At 47.9% G+C, this 16,551-nt stretch overlaps 1 protein-coding gene across 5 annotated transcripts in view; it reads right to left on the bottom strand.

Annotated features, from left to right (window-relative positions):
* Positions 1–16,212, bottom strand: part of robo1 (roundabout, axon guidance receptor, homolog 1 (Drosophila)) — a 359,932-nt gene extending 343,720 nt beyond the window's left edge. For 4 of the 5 annotated variants that reach the window (XM_067993416.1, XM_067993419.1, XM_067993420.1 and 1 more), the window contains exon 1: positions 15,308–16,212. In XM_067993416.1, the coding sequence (XP_067849517.1) occupies positions 15,308–15,365 (58 nt within the window). In that variant the 5' untranslated portion in view covers positions 15,366–16,212. Of the gene's footprint in view, positions 1–2,919; positions 3,047–15,307 lie in introns of those variants that run through there. The other variant, XM_067993417.1, reaches the window with a different exon arrangement.
* Between the last annotated feature and the right edge of the window lie 339 nt (positions 16,213–16,551).

Raw genomic sequence — 16,551 nt, 5'->3', positions numbered from 1 at the left:
TCTCCTCTCTATCTGTCCCCCCTTTTCTTTCTCCAATCTCTGTCATTGCCCCTCTCTCTCTCCCTCTGTCTGTCTCTCCCCTCTCTGTGTCTCTCTCTCTCTGTCTGTCTGTTTCTCTCTCCCCTCTTTGTGTCTCTCTCCCCGTGTCTCTCTCCCCGTGTCTCTCTCCCCGTGTCTCTCTCCCCGTGTCTCTCTCCCCGTGTCTCTCTCCCCGTGTCTCTCTCCCCGTGTCTCTCTCCCCGTGTCTCTCTCCATCTCTCTGTCTGTCCCCCCTTTACTCTCTCCAATCTCTGTCATTGCCCATCAGTCTCTCTCTCTCTCTGTCGGTCTCTCTCTCTCTCTCTCTCTCTGTCGGTCTCTCTCTCTCTCTCTCTCTGTCGGTCTCTCTCTCTCTGTCGGTCTCTCTCTCTCTCTCTCTGTCTGTCGGTCTCTCTCTCTCTCTCTCTGTCGGTCTCTCTCTCTCTCTGTCGGTCTCGGTCTCTCTCTCTCTCTCTGTCGGTCTCTCTCTCTCTCTCTCTCTGTCGGTCTCTCTCTCTCTCTCTCTCTCTGTCGGTCTCTCTCTCTCTCTCTCTCTCTCTCTGTCGGTCTCTCTCTCTCTCTCTCTGTCGGTCTCTCTCTCTGTCGGTCTCTCTCTCTCTCTCTCTCTGTCGGTCTCTCTCTCTCTCTCTCTCTGTTCCCGTCTCTCTCTCTCTCTCTCTCTGTTCCCGTCTCTCTCTCTCTCTCATATTCTGTCGGTTTCTCTCTCTCTGTTCCCGTCTCTCTCTCTCTCTCTGTTCCCATCTCTCTCTCACTCTCACAAACAGATTCATGCTTGAATAAAAAGCCTGCTCTCCCCCCCCACCAACTCTCTCTCTCTAGCTCTCACCAGTCGCTAATTAATGCTTTTAATCCCCTTCAGACAATTGAAAAGCTTTTGAATTTGAAAACACGAGAGTTTCGGCCAAGGAAATGGATGTTCATTTGTTCACTAAATGCGCTCAGAGAAATACAAAAGCACAGTCAATCCCCGCGACAAGAATCAAAGTTCCTGCATTTAACATTTTCTCTTTTGTTTACGTATATACGAGTCTGTATAATATATACACACACACATATACACTAATTAAAATTCAGCAGGCAAGAGTGTTGGTTAGAGGCAGTCTATACCCTTTCTCCTAATAAGGTAACAAAAGATCCTCTGAGCACAGAGCTAAACAATTACCCAGCCTCACAGTGGCCTGTTGGAGGAGTCATCACTGAACCAACACTTTTGATTCAGGGAGGCTTAATACACGGCTTAAACTCCATTCTGTCAAACCCATCAGCAGCTGAGTGAAAGGGGCCCAGCGTTGCACTGGGAAGCCTGCACCGTGCTCTCTCTCCCAAGCACCACAAACCCCCCCCTCACTTCCACCCGTTTCACGTAGAATCGTCCAGCTCCCCTCGCGACATAGGGACATCGGTCTGTCCAAGTCGGAGGACCCCCATCGCGGGTCTGCCCCTGGGCCTGGCCAAGGTGGATATCCACAGGTCCAGGATGGACCCGGCCTGCGGGTGCGGGTGCGGGGGGTCGTTCTGGCCGTCTGCCTCTCTTCCGCCGTCTTGTCCATGCCCGGGTGGCCCTGGAGAAGGAGCATGGGGTGTCTGTGTGTGTATGCTTGGGGCCTTCCACGACCGGTGGGCACCGCAGGGACTAGGGTAAACACTGGTCATTGGGAATAACATCACTATTTATAATTTCCTTTGTTTTACGGTTTAGTTCCTTATTAATTGTGCCCCTTAAAAAGGGGGGCACTTTTGTTTGCCCCAGTGTCTCCTTATTGGTTAGTTAGAAAAGCTACACATAGGACCAGGAGTAGGCCAATCAGCCCCTCGAACCTGTTCTGTTGGGAGTCGGGACCAAGAGTGGTCTTCGGGGAGTTAGAGGCTGGGGGACAGTTGGACCAGACCGAACTCTCTTCCTGTTTTAAAAACCCGCACTCTGTCCTTGATTTCATATTTCCATTACAAGTTCCTGTGTCCGTATTTACAATGGGTAATGCCCATATAAACAGGTAATCCAGGGGAGGAGCCAATTTGCAGAGCAAGATCCCACAAACAGCAGCAAAAGGATTTGCATTTATAGAGCGGTTTTCACATCCTTGGGATGTCCCGACGTGCTTTACAGCCAATTAAGTATTATTTTGAAGTGTTGTAATGTTGGAAACATGGCAGCCAATTTGTGCACAGCAAGATCCCACAAACAGCAATGTGCTAATGACCAAATGATCTGTTTTAGTGATGTTGGTTGAGGGATAAATAGTGGGAGAACTGCCCTGTTCTTCTCAGAAATAATGCCGTGGGATCTTATACCTAAGAGGGCAGACGGGGCCTCGGTTTAACACTCATCCGAAAGACGGCACCTCCAACAGTGCAGCACTCCCTCAGTACTGCACTGGGAGTGTCAGCCTAGATTATGGACTCAAGTCTCTGGAGTGGAGCTCGAACCCACGACCTTCTGACTCAAGAGAGTGACAGTGCTACCCACCGAGTCGCAGCTGACGCTGTACAGGTGCTTACAATAGCACTCCTGGGCTATGGAAGGGAGAGGGATATCAGCCAGGGTTTCTCCCAGAACATGACAGGCATGCAGCCAGCAAGGATATGAATCACATGCTTCAAGTGAGAAGCAGAGTAGAGGAGGGCAATTCAAGCCTCCTCCCCTCAGGGGTAATTTACTCCTGGTGCCATGATAGTTCTGACGAACCTCTGCACCACACTGTAGAATGGAGGGCCTCTAGATCCAGACAAAAACAAGCCAGGCTTGTGTGGTGAATTTATTCGGCTGGCTTTACTATATTTGCTGTTCAGCTGTCGAGACCAAAATTCGTTTAAAAAACAGAAAAAAAAAAGACTGGAACACCGAGTGTGGTTATGTGGAGCTTTTCAAACTGTACTGACCTGTAATTAAAGGCTTTCTGCAGATAGTACCAAAGGTAGAGAGGCCTAGCATCATCGAACGATGGCCGAGGCCGGGGGAACAGCTACCCACCTGGGAAATGCTGCATTGGATTTTTACAAAAGCATTTAAACATACAAAACACATTTCAAAAAGCTTCCTGTGACTCAGTGGGTAAATGTAATGAGCCAAACACGGGTCCAAAGTCCCAGGTCCAATCCTGTGTCGGTGCCGAGTCAATCAGTCTCCGCTGGGGAAACCAGAGAGAATGTGGCCGTTTGCCTCAGCTGCTCCTGGGTTAAAGGGAGGGGACAATATCAGCCGGGGTTCCCACCGGTGAACCAGTGACTCCCAACCAGGAAATATGTGTGGGAATCGGGGTGATGGGCTGGTACGGGTGTGTGGGGTGAGGACTGGACCTGACCCGATTATGAGGCCCCCTCCTTCCAGCGCCCCCATGGTTGGACAGTCTGTCGACACTCACCGTCGAGACTCAACACCATATCATTTGGGAGCATTCACCAATCCTGACATCACCCCTGAACGGCCTGGCTCTAATTTTAAGGTTCTGCCCCCTTGTTCTGGACTCCCCCCACCAGAGGAAATAGTTTCTCTCTATCTACCCTATCAAATCCTTTAATCATCTTAAACACCTCAATTAGATCACCCCTTAATCTTCTATACTCGAGGGAATACAAGCCCAGTCTCTGCAACCTGTCCTCGTAATTTAACCCTTTTAGCCCCGGTATCATTCTGGTGAATCTGCGCTGCACCCCCTCCAAGGCCAATATATCCTTCCTGAGGGGCGGGGCCCAGAACTGAACACAGTCTCCAGGTGGGGTCTGACCAAAAGCAGGAGCTTCACAGTTTGAGGTCCTGAGAGGTAATGAGTTGGAGGGAGTCAGTGCAATGAGTCAGTGACAGTGCAAGAGAGGGGCAACAGCGAGTTCGACGGGGATATTTACAGCTCAGGAGGAACAAGAGAGGAGAGTTTGGAGTTTGCCCTTCTGCGAAGGTTCAGCCAGCCAGTCAGCGCAGGCCACACCAAATCAATAGTTAAATGTTCAACCTCCATAAGGCCTGGGGGCCGTCAGCCGCCAGCACGAGAAAGAAGGTCAATGCAACTCCCTCAACCCAGCGGGAGGAAAAGGTTACTGCTCCTTCAGGCCCGTACAGCTGAAGGTTTCTCTCAGTTTGAGAGGCTGACATGCTTGCAAACAAGACCACACTGAGCCCTCCCAGCTGCCCCACACCTAGCTCTGAATGCAGCCCACGTCCCGATTGTCCTCTCAAGGCTTTGGTTCGAGCTGTTCACAAGGTCCTCAGTGTTTTTTCTCTCATTAAAACTAAACACTTCCCATCTTTGCCATCCTGTCCCTTTCCCTGGGAGGTTTCGAGTTACCCTCCTCCCCTGAGCTGCCCGATACCCAGCCCTTGCACGAGTCTGGACAGAGAGTGTTGGCAGGTCGATCTACCATAGGGGGCTTCACAGCTGGGCCCAATCTCCCCCCCACCCTACATTACATCGAACGTACAGCACAGAAACAGGCCATTCGGCCCAACTGGTCCATGCTGGTGTTTATGCTCCACACGAGCCTCCTCCCTCCCTTCTTCATCTCACCCTATCAGCATATCCTTCTATTCCTTTCTCCCTCTTGTGTTTATCCAGCTTCCCCTTAAATGTATCTACACTATTCACCTCAACTACTCCTTGTGGGAGCGAGTTCCACATTCTCACCACTCTCTGGGTAAAGAAGTTTCTCCTGAATTCCCTATTGGATTTATTAGTGACTCTCTTATATTTATGGCCCCCTAGTCTGGTCTCCCCCACAAGAGGAAACATCTTCTCTACGTCTACCCTATCAAACCCTTTCATAATCTTAAAGACCTCCATCAGGTCACCCCTCAGTCTTCTCTTTTATTTTAGAGAAAAGAGCCCCAGCCTGTTCAATCTTTCCTGATAGTTGTATCCTCTCAGTTCTGGTATCATCCTTGTAAATCTTTTTTGTGCCTTCTCCAATGCCTTTTTACAATATGGAGACCAGAACAGTGCTCCAATGTGAAGCCCACACACAGGTAGTGAATAAGGCAAAGAAAGACTTGCATTTATATCATGACCTTTTACACCCTCAGGATGTCCTAAAGTGCTTTACAGAAAATGAAGAATTTTTTGAAGTGTAGTCACTGTTGTAATGGAGGAAACGCAGCAGCCAATTTGCGCACAGCAAGATCCCACAAACAGCAATGAGATAAATAATTAGAAAATCTATTTTTAGTGATGTTGGTTGAGGGATAAATATTGGCCCAGGGCACCTGAATGGGCATACGGAGCCCTTGGTTTAATGTCCCATCCAACAGATCACATCTACTGACAGTACAGCACTCCCTCAATACTGCACTGGGAGCATCGGCCTGAATTATAGGCTCAAGTCTCTGGAGTGGGGACTTGAACCCATGACCTTCTGACTTAGAAGTGAAGAGTGCTGCCCACTGAGCCACGGCTGACATCGAGGAGGGGTCCCTGGCTCATTGGAACCTGGGCCATCCTGGTCTGCGTGGCTCAGTTCCACATCAACGTGCATTAACCTACTGAGCCATGAGGCGACTTTATCGAGTTGTACGTGGTTTAAACAAAATATACCACAGCAACTTTTATATATCGCACGCAACTCAGTCCCCAACCGGGGCCCAGAACAAACCGCAGTGTTTCCAGAAAGACCGGTATGAAGTCCAGGAGCCCTGTGTTTTCCAGAAAGGGTGATAGGGTGAGATAAGGTAGGGAGGGAGGAGGCTCGTGTGGAGCATAAATACCGGCATGGACCAGTTGGGCCGAATGGCCTGTTTCTGTGCTGCACATTCTATGCAATTCTATGTAAAAGAACAGTATTTCATACCCGAGCTCGCGCTGAAATGCTCCCACTACAGCGCCAGGATATAAATAAGATTCTGCACTTTTTAAGCCCTGTTTAATCAGCATTTAATCTGGAAAAGATACTCTCCCGCCCCCTCAACAATGCTCTATTTCCCAATCACTGTTCAACGGCCTCTTGTCACTTTATTCTTCCCACACTTTTCTCCTGATTTTGTCCATTTCACAACTCAACACCTTGCATATATCTACAAGAGACTCTGTCATTCAGGACAGGGGTTAATGGGAGAAAGGGAGAGAGAAACAGAAAGAAACAGGAACAGACAGAGTCAGAGAAACAGAGTCAGAGAAAGTTACAGAGGGAAATACAGAGAGAGTTACTGAGAGAGACAGACAGAGGAACAGAGAGAGACAGAATTACAGAGAAACAGAGAGAGAGAGAGAGAGAGAAACAGAGAGAGAGAGAGAGAGAAACAGAGAGAGAGAGAGAGAAACAGAGAGAGTTGCAGAAGGAAATACAGAGAAAGTTACAGAGGGAGACAGAGACAGGCAGAGTTACAGAGAGAGACAGACAAAGAGAGAGAGAGAGAGAGAGTTACAGAGAGAAACAGAGAGCAAAAAAACAAAATATAGACAGACAGACGGAACAAGACCCAGATTGGATGGGATGGGTGAGGGGATAGACAGACATTCTGAGACCCCTCTGATTATAGTGACCGGGATATCACAGCCTGTGTGACACAGCTCAGGTGGGAAATGGGCATCTCCCTGGAGGAAATGAGCAGGTGTCACCAAACCAGCAATTTCCAACACATGGGGCCCACTGCAGGGCTGCCACAGGTCCATGAGTGTGATAACAAACTCCTAAACATCACGACAACTGTGCAGTTCCCTCACATTCCTGTGGGCAGCAAATAAAAATCAAAACTGAATTTAAAATGTATTTTAATCAAGGCAGTGTAGTACTCTAGGTTACATCCCCCACCCCCGCCTGTGCTGTGTTAACTGATCTCACTTCCGATTCAGGAGGTCGTGGGTTCAGGCCCCACTCTAGAGACTTGAGCAGATAACCAAGGCCGACACTCCCAGTGCAGTACTGAGGGAGCGCCGCACTGTCGGAGGTGTCGTCTTTTGGATGAGACGTTAAACCGAGGCCCCGTCTGCCCTCTCAGGTGGACATAAAAGATCCCACGGCCACTATTTTGAAGAGCAGGGGGAGTTCTCCCCGGTGTCCTGGGCCAATATTTATCCCTCAACCAACATCATTAAAATAAACAGACTATCTGGGCATTGCTGTTTGTGGGATCTTGCTGTGCGCAAATTGGCTGCCGCGTTTCCTACATTCAAACAGTGACCACACTTCGAAAGTTCTTCATTGGCTGTAAGGCGTTTTGGGACATCCTGAGGTTGTGAAAGGCGATATATAAATGCAGGTTCTTTCTATCTTGTCATGGGAAGAACAATAAAAATAAGCTTACGTTTAGAAAAATATTAAAGGGGTAACTTCACAGGACTGGTCTCCTGGGGGTGAGCACAGGTCGGAGATCAGGACCACAGTCTTATTTCTGACACAGGCCAACAGCCAATCAATATGTAATTACCCACTTTGGTGCCCAGTTAATGTTTAACTGGAGGAAATTGCAGCTCACCCAGGACTGTTGGTTGGACAAGCAGTCTGACCTCGCAGGCGAGGTTCGAGAGGGGTGGTGGAGCGGGACAGTTGGACATCGTCAGCGTACATGGGGAAGCTGACCCCCACGTCTTCTGCTGGTGTCACCGAGGGGCAGCGTGTCGGTGAGGAAGAGGAGGGCACAGAGGATAGATCTTTGGGGGACTCCAGAGGTGACGGTGCAGGGGCAGGAAGAGAAACCACTGCCGGAAATGTTCGGGGATACAATTGGATGGGTAAGAGTGGAACCAAAGTGAAGGCAGTCACACTGAGCTGGACAATGGAGGAGAGGAGGATGGTGTGGTCGACCGTGTCAGACAGAGATTGAGGTGGGGTAATGCACCACTGGCACAGATACTGTCTGTTGTGATTTTGGTTAAGGTCGATCAGTGCTGTGGGAGGATTTGAAACCTGACTGGAGGGATTCAAACAACAACAACTTGCATTTATTTTGCGCCTTTAACATAGTAAACTGTCCCAGGGTGCTTCACAGGAGCGATTATCAAACAAAAATTTACACCGAGCCACATAAGGAGATATTAGAACAGGTGACCAAAAGCTTGGTCAAAGAGGTAGGTTTTAAGGAGCATCCTAAAGGAGGAGAGAGAGGGGGAGAGGTTTAGGGAGGGAATTCCAGAGCTTAGGGCCGAGGCAGCTGAAGGCACGGCCGCCAATGGGGGAGCGATTAAAATGGGGGGGTGCACAATAGACCAGAATTGAAGGAACGCAGAGATCTCGGAGGGTTGTAGGGCTGGAGGAGGTTACAGAGATAGGGAGGGGTGAGGCCATGGAGGGATTTGAAAACAAGGATGGGAATTTTAAGATCGAGGCGTTCCCGGACCGGGAGCCAATGTAGGTCAGCGAGCACAGGGGGTGCTGGGTGAACGGGACTTGGTGCGAGTTAGGATACGGGGCAGCAGAGTTTTGGATGAGTTCGAGTTTACAGAAGTTGGAAGATGGGAGGCCGGCCAGGAGAGCTTTGGAACAGCATTGAAACAAAGAGATGAGCACAAATTTGGGTGGTGACAACTTAGGACATTGAAGAAGAAAGTGAGGTTGGAGATAAAGTGGTAAAATGTTGCCTTGCTCTCAACCCAGCTCTGTCCACAATCTCCAGTAACGATAAGCGAATTTAGCAAAGCAACTCAAAGCCAGAGAGTGCTTAATCAATGCTGATCCCTTCCTATCACACGGATCACCCTACTTTCCTCAATTTATTACCTGGTGGCACACTGCAGATTAATAAAAAGGAAAGGGGCCTTTGACAAAGACGCAGTGCAGTTAAACACCATTACTTTGTCAGCGTGTTCCAGAGACTCCCAACGCAACAGTGCTCTGTGTTATAAGTAAGGGCAAGTGAATTTTCAGGCAACCAGTTGTGGCTGTGGGAGGCATAGAAATTGCAGAACTCTTCCATGAAGCCCTCCAGGAGAGATGGTAGGCTATTGGTTCTGGTTCTGGACTATCCAGGAGTTATGAGGTTCTAATCCCACCAGGGCAAGTTGTGCAATTGGATTCAATAAAATCAGGTCCTCTGTGGGCTGACATCAGAAAGAATAATGACCTTGGGAGCTGTCGGATTGTTGTAAAATCCCAACTGGGTCCCTCTTGTTGGGTAAGGGCATCAAGGAATACGGAGCAAAGATGGATAAATGGAGTTGAGGTACAGACTGGCCATGATCTCATAGAATGGCGGAACAGGCTTGAAGGGCTGAACGGCCTGCTCCTGTCCCTACGTTTTGTCAGTCACGGTCTTGCTCCAACTCACTGAAGTTGACATTAAGTGAGCGCAGTGTCTGAGGCCCTCCTCTATATTTAGGGGACAGAATAACGAAGAGCTCGCTCCCTCCCTTCTCTTCTCTCCACCCTTTCCCCTCTCTATATTCTCACTCATTCACTGTTACCCATTCTCTCTCCTTATCTCTCTGTTCCCCCCCCTCACCCCACTTCCTTTTGTTTGTCTGTCTCTCGCCCCTCCTCGTTTCCTCTCTTGCCTCTCTTCCCTCTCCATTCCAGGGACTTGAGCACATAATCCAGGCTGACACCCCCTGTGCCAGTATTGCAGGCGTGCTGCACTGTCAGAGGTGCCACCTTTTGTATGAGATGTTAAAGATTCCACGGCCACTATTCTGTGAAAGGCATGATAAAAATGCAAGTGCTTTCTTTCTTTGTCTTTCTATCTTTCTCCCTTTCTCCTCTCTCTCCCTCCCACTGCCTGTCTCTCCTTTTCTCCTCGCGCTCTCCTCTCCTACACTCTCTCTCTACCCTTTCACCCCACTCTCTTCCTCCCCAGGCAGTAGTATTGAAGCAATTTACGAGCCGCATTCTGCTCTGGCTGGGCTTTTCCTGTTGTTTATTTTCTGAACTTGATTTTTAAAGTTTGCTGCCGCTTTTGTTCAAACATTTTTTAAAACCACATCTGCTTTCATCCGAGCTGCAGTACCGAAACCAGACACAGATGTGCAGTCTTTTGATTATTCCTTAATGTCTGTACAATCAGCAGGGAGTCTCAGTTCCCTCCTTCTGTGCTGGCCGTCCTACACCTCTTACCTTCTTTTTTGCAATACCCTCTGTTTGACGTTTTATATAATAAATCAAACACTCCCAGCGCAGGTACAGCACGGGTTAGATACAGAGTAAAGCTCCCTCTACACTGTCCCATCAAACACTCCCAGGGTAGGTACAGCACGGGTTAGATACAGAGTAAAGCTCCCTCTACACTGTCCCATCAAACACTCCCAGGGTAGGTACAGCACGGGTTAGATACAGAGTAAAGCTCCCTCTACACTGTCCCATCAAACACTCCCAGGGCAGGTACAGGGTTAGATACAGAGTAAAGCTCCCTCTACACTGTCCCATCAAACACTCCCAGGGCAGGTACAGCATGGGTTAGATACAGAGTAAAGCTCCCTCTACACTGCCCCTTCACTGTCCCTCAGCCTACTGCGCCGATGTTGTACTGTCCACTCCAGCCGTCCTGCGGCCTCTCCGGATGCTCTTGCCCTGAGTTTGTGCTCTTCGCTCCTGACATGTGGGATCTGTACAGCTGGCGGGAGCACCAAGTGTTTCCGGAGGCTGGCAAGACCGGTTTTTAAAACTTTCTTCTTGGCAAGCAGTCATTATCTCCGTGCTGCCACCATGTGTACCAGCTAAACCCACACCTCAGGAGTCAGTGAGACTGGCACTAGTGCAATGTGAAAGAGCCGACTGAGATTGCCAATTATTGCCAAATTAGGGGTAATATTTCATCACGGGGCCAAGCCATTTGGCAACTGGACTGAGACTGACCCCAAACCTGAGTCATAAGGGATCTTTGAAGGCAGCAGGAAAAGGGGATTTCCATCCCATCAATTTGAGCTGGATTTGAACCTGATCCCAGACGGGAAGTGTCTGTGTCTCAATCACCCACTTCCCCGATCCCTGGCTCGTTTTACTGGGTCACTGATACAAATGTTCCCAATATAAGTAAATTGTAATTAAATTAAATCATACACACGCACGTTTGCACACGCATGCACACAAAAATACAGACATGTACACACACAGACATGTACATGCTCATGTTCACACACACAAAAATGCACAAACACAAGTTCACACGCACAAAAATGCACACAGACATACACTCACTCGTGTTCATACATACCAATATGCGCACGCATACACACACAGACATGTACACACACGGTTGAATGCCCTGCCGCCACTCACTGCCCGGACGCCGTGGTGAAGCATGGGGATACCGGGATGAGGTTGTGGAAGTGGGTAGCTGCCCATTGGGCACGTTGCCCCCAGCGAGAGATGGCGCCCTCAGGGGAGCATTTGGAAACAAAATACACGCATTTTTCTTTTAGTGTTTTTTTTGATAGTTTGGGAGCTCAGGCCTGTTTCACAGTGGAGGCTCTGTCATCCTGTTTCCACGTGTAGCACAGAACATGCCTGGTCCCTGCTCCTCGGGAGATGTTCGGGCAGTGACACGAGGATGCAGAACCCACTTTAAGTAAGCAGGAATCTTTCTGAGACCCCATGGCACCAGAGGGCCTTAGACAGGGGAGATGGCTCATCGAAATAATGTGCATGCACTGGTTGATATTCCCCGTCCATTGACAAGTCACTATAAACACTGCTGGTGAGGGAGGGGCAGTAGAAACAGTGCTCGTCAGGGGGGTCCCTGAGGTCTCAACAATCACTCCCTCTGAAGGGGGCACACACACACACACACACACACACATTATTACTTTGTGAAATGTTTTGACCACAATCACAGGCTTTCTGAAGGACAGACAACAGTGGAATGAACTGTGGTAAAATTCCCCAGAATCCCATATAGCGAAAATCAGAATTTAATTAATTCAGTCCAGGTAAAGGAGAAGTCCTGTTCACCAGGGCTCAACAGAGAAACACAGTGTCACAGTTCTCCTCACCGAATCTCACTCCCACTGGAGCCCCTCACAGTCTCTCTCCAGAAATCAATAGTGAGAGATAGACAGAGCGATAGAGACACAGAGAGAGAGAGAGAGAGAGAGAGAGAGAAAGAGAGAGAATGACAGAGAGACAGACAGAGTAAAAGATAGAGAGTGAGAGAGAGTGAAAGAGATACACAATGAGAGAGAGAGACACAGTGTGAGGGAGAGAATGACAGAGAGAGACAGAGTGAAAGAAATACACAGTGAGAGAGACATAGAGAGAGAGAGACAGTGTGAGAGAGACACAGTGAGAGAGACACAGAGTGAAAGAGAAACACAATGAGAGGGAGAGACACACAGAGAGAAAGAGGTACAGTGAGAGAGAAAGAGAGGGAGAGTGAAAGGGGTGAATGGTGAACAGTTGTTTTTTGGACTGGAGGGAGGTGTACAGTGGTGTTCCCCAGGGGTCAGTGCTGGGACCACTGCTTTTTTTGATATATATTAATGACTTGGACTTGGGTGTACAGGGCACAATTTCAAAATTTGCAGATGACACAAAACTTGGAAGGGTAGTGAACAGTGAGGAGGATAGTGATAGACTTCAAGAGGATATAGACAGGCTGGTGGAATGGGCGGACACGTGGCAGATAAAATTTAACGCAGAGAAATGCGAAGTGATACATTTCGGTAGGAAGAATGAGGAGAGGTAATATAAACTAAAGGGTACAACTCTAAAAGGGGTACAGGAACAGAGAGATCTGGGGGTATATGTGCACAAATCATTGAAGGTGGCAGGGCAGGTTGAGAAAGCGGTTAAAAAAGCATACGGGATCCTGGGCTTTATAAATAGAGGCATAGAGTACAAAAGTATGGAAGTCATGATGAACCTTTATAATTGTAAACAATTTTACAACACCAAGTTATAGTCCAGCAATTTTATTTTAAATTCACAAGCTTTCGGAGGCTACCTCCTTCCTCAGGTGAATGTTATTTTCCACACCATTCACCTGAGGAAGAAGGAAGCCTCCGAAAGCTTGTGAATTTAAAATAAAATTGCTGGACTATAACTTGGTGTTGTAAAATTGTTTACAATTGTCAACCCCAGTCCATCACCGGCATCTCCACATCGAACCTTTATAAAACACTGGTTCGATCACAACTGGAGTAATGTGTCCAGTTCAGGGCACCGCACTTCAGGAAAGATGTGAAGGCCTTAGAGAGGGTGCAGAGGAGATTTACTGGAATGATTCCAGGGATGAGGGTCTTTAGTTACGTGGATAGACTGGAGAAGCTGGGATTGTTCTCCTTGGAACAGAGACGGTTGCGAGGAGATTTGATCGAGGTATTCAAAATCATGAAGGGTCTGGACAGAGTAGATAGAGAGAAACTGTCCCCATTGGCGGAAGGGTCAAGAACCAGAGGACACAGGTTTAATATGATTGGCAAAAGAAGCAAAGTTGACATGAGGAAAAGCTTTTTCACACAGCGAGTGGTTAGGATCTGGAGTGCACTGCCCGAGGGGGTGGTGGAGGCAGATTCAATCATGGCCTTCAAAAGGGAACTGGATAAGTACTTGAAAGGAAAAAATTTGCAGGGCTACGGGGAAAGGGCAGGGGAGTGGGACTAGCTGGATTGCTCTTGCATAGAGCCAGCACGGCCTCGATGGGCTGAATGGCCTCCTTCCGTACTGGAACCTTTCTATGATTCTATGATAGACAGTGAGAGAGGGAGAGGGTGAAAGGGAAAGATAGTGAGAGTGAAAGGTACATAATAAGGGAGAGACAAAGTGAAAGAGATACACAGTGAGAAAGAGAGTAAAAGAGATAAAGAGAGAAAGAGAGAGATTCAGTGAGCGAGAGAAAGAGACAGAGTGAAAAAATACAACAACCTGCATTTATTTCACATCTTTAGCTTAATGAAACGTCCCCAAGGCCTTTCACAGGAATGTAAATCAGACAAAAAATTGACACCGAGCCAAAGTAGGAGATATTAGGACAGATGATCAAGAGCTTGGTCAAAGAGGTAGGTTTTAAGGAGCGTCTTAAAGGAGGAGAGAGAGGGGGAGAGGTTTAGGGAGGGAATTCCAGAGCTTAGGGCCCAGGCAGCTGAAGGCACGGCCGCCAATGGTGGAGCGATTAAAATCGGGGATGTGCAAGAGGCCAGAATTGGAGGAGCGCAGAGATCTCGGAGGGTTGTAGGGTTGGAGGAGGTGACAGAGATAGGGAGGGGAGAGGCCATGGAGGGATTTGAAAACAAGGATGAAAATTTTAAAATTGAGGCATTGCTGGACCGGGAGCCAATGTAGGTCAGCGAACACAGGGGGTGATGGGTGAATGGGACTTGGTGTGAGTTAGGATACGGACAGCAGACACTGAAAGAAAGAAAGAGACAGAGTGAAAGAGATAGGGAGGGAGGGAGAGAGAGACAGTGAAAGAGAGTCATATTGAGAGAGATAGAGTGAAAGAGGTACACAGGGAGGGAGAGAGAGAGACAGTGAAAGAGAGTCATATTGAGAGAGACAGAGTGAAAGAGGTACACAGGGAGGGAGAGAGGGAAAAAAAACATATGCATTGTCAGTGGCAGAGAGACAGGGAGAGTAACAAAGATGGAGACAGAGAGGGGGAGAGGGACAGGCAGACATGGAACGAAAGAGACAAACTGAAAAAGAGAGACAGAAACAGAGAAAGGGGGGGAGAGAGAGGGTCAGAAAAAAAAAGGGAGAGAGGGAGGGGATCTCGCCGTTTCTCAGGATTGTTCCCCACCTCCAGTTTTGCGCTCGGGGACTCTGAGGGATATTTCAGTCTAACCTGCACAATGCCCACAAATCCACCCTTTACCAGCGGAGCCCAACAAATCCCAGCACCGCAGGCTGGAACCCAGAAAGTTTTCCTGCAACAATGAGGCGGGTGAGGACTGGGCTCCACAGTCAAAAGCAGTTGCTTCTGGTTTCTCTTTTTCAGTCTGTGCATTCCTGAACAATTAAAATTAAAACAGACTCGGTTCTCGTATGAGTTAGAAGGGGGTTGGGGTTTTTTTTTTTGGGGGGGGGGGGTTATAAGGGGAATCCATCATTTATAAGCCTAAAAACTGATCTCCCAATAAAATAACACGGGGGGATTACCCCCAAACCTGATGTGACTGAGCCTCACAATTGAAATTAAATCTTTATAAAAAGAACAAGAAGGATTTGGCTGCGTTAAATATATTGGCTTGGACACATTTGGAAACGAGAAAGAAGGGTGGAGAGAAACGATCGAGAGAAGAAAAAGATTTTAAAAAAATAAAAATCCTGATTCTGACTGAAAACTCCAAGAACTTAAGAGATATTCACACTTTTAAAACAGTTTTGAAGTAGTTCCCCAACACTCCCAACATATAATTAATTTAAGTACGCCTCTTAATCGCGATTTTAAATATATCTATATATGAAATGTAATAGAACAGACCTGAGCAAACACACATTAATCCAACGGCGAGAGAGAAACGAAATAATTCAGTGATCATGATATATCCCGGAGGTGGACAGGAATCCAAGTCATAACCAAACCAGTGAGCAAGAAAATCTTTAGTCCGACACCGGGGTCAGAATCCAGCTCACAGACACCTATATATATAAATATAAAATATATATATTTATATAATAAAACTTGCTGCTGCCCTTGTTATCCACTCATAATAAAAGCCCCGCAGTCTTCATCGCGCAGAGAGGCATTTGAAATATCCGGGGAGGGGGCAATATATTAAAAAATAGGAATATGAAGAAACTTTTTCTCTCCCTCCTTTCGAACTGGTGAAAAAAATCCACACGATTTGAATCAGTTTCACTCCCGAGAGGTTTCTTTTTTTTTGTGTCTCTTTTGCTGAAACTGACGGTGTTCAGAAAGGTTATTTTTGCAGCCTCCGTCCCCGGGCTCCTCTCACATTCAGTTGTTTGAGATATATATATATATATATATATAAAATATACAGGGAGCCCAGCAGAGTTCAGACACGCTCGCTCTCCCCACACAGTTTTTGGGGGCTGTTGATTTTTTCCCCCAGATACAGACAGACACACACAGACTCTCGGAGAAGTTTCTTTTTGTGTGTGTGTTTCGGGCTGGTGTTTAATTTGCTTTGAGAATCCCCCACACACGAGTCTCTGGTCGGCTTGTAAGAAATAATTAGTAACAAGATCCCTGCTCTCCCGACCAAACACAAAGGGGCAACTTTCCCCTCGCTCGGTGCACGGGCAGACTCCCAGAAGTCGCTTATTTCTCTCTCTCTCTCTCTCTCTCTCTTCCTTTTTCTTTCTCTTTCTCTTTCTTCAGTTTGGTTTGTATTTCGGAGCGAACCTCACTCCTCTCCTCCCTTTCTCGGATGGGGAGAGGAGCGAATGGGAAGTTCAGGTCGGTGCAGATCAAATGTGGACACACACTGACCCTCCCATCGGCTCCAGGCACCAATCCGAGAACGGCAGCCCCGCGTTCAAACACAGGCACAAACCAAACATTTCACCAACAATCACAGGGCGGCTGGAAACTCACACACTCACACTCACACTCACACACACCTCATACACAATCACCTCAAACACACACACACTCACACACACCACACAATCACACTCACCCAATCACACTTACACTCAATCACAATCACTCACACCTCACACACACTCACAACTCACACACACACAATCACACTCACA

Source organism: Heptranchias perlo, chromosome 11, assembly GCF_035084215.1.
Source record: "Heptranchias perlo isolate sHepPer1 chromosome 11, sHepPer1.hap1, whole genome shotgun sequence".
Lineage (NCBI taxonomy): Eukaryota > Metazoa > Chordata > Chondrichthyes > Hexanchiformes > Hexanchidae > Heptranchias > Heptranchias perlo.
The sequence above is the reverse complement of the archived record's forward strand: the minus strand, read 5'-3'. Positions and strand labels throughout refer to the sequence as shown.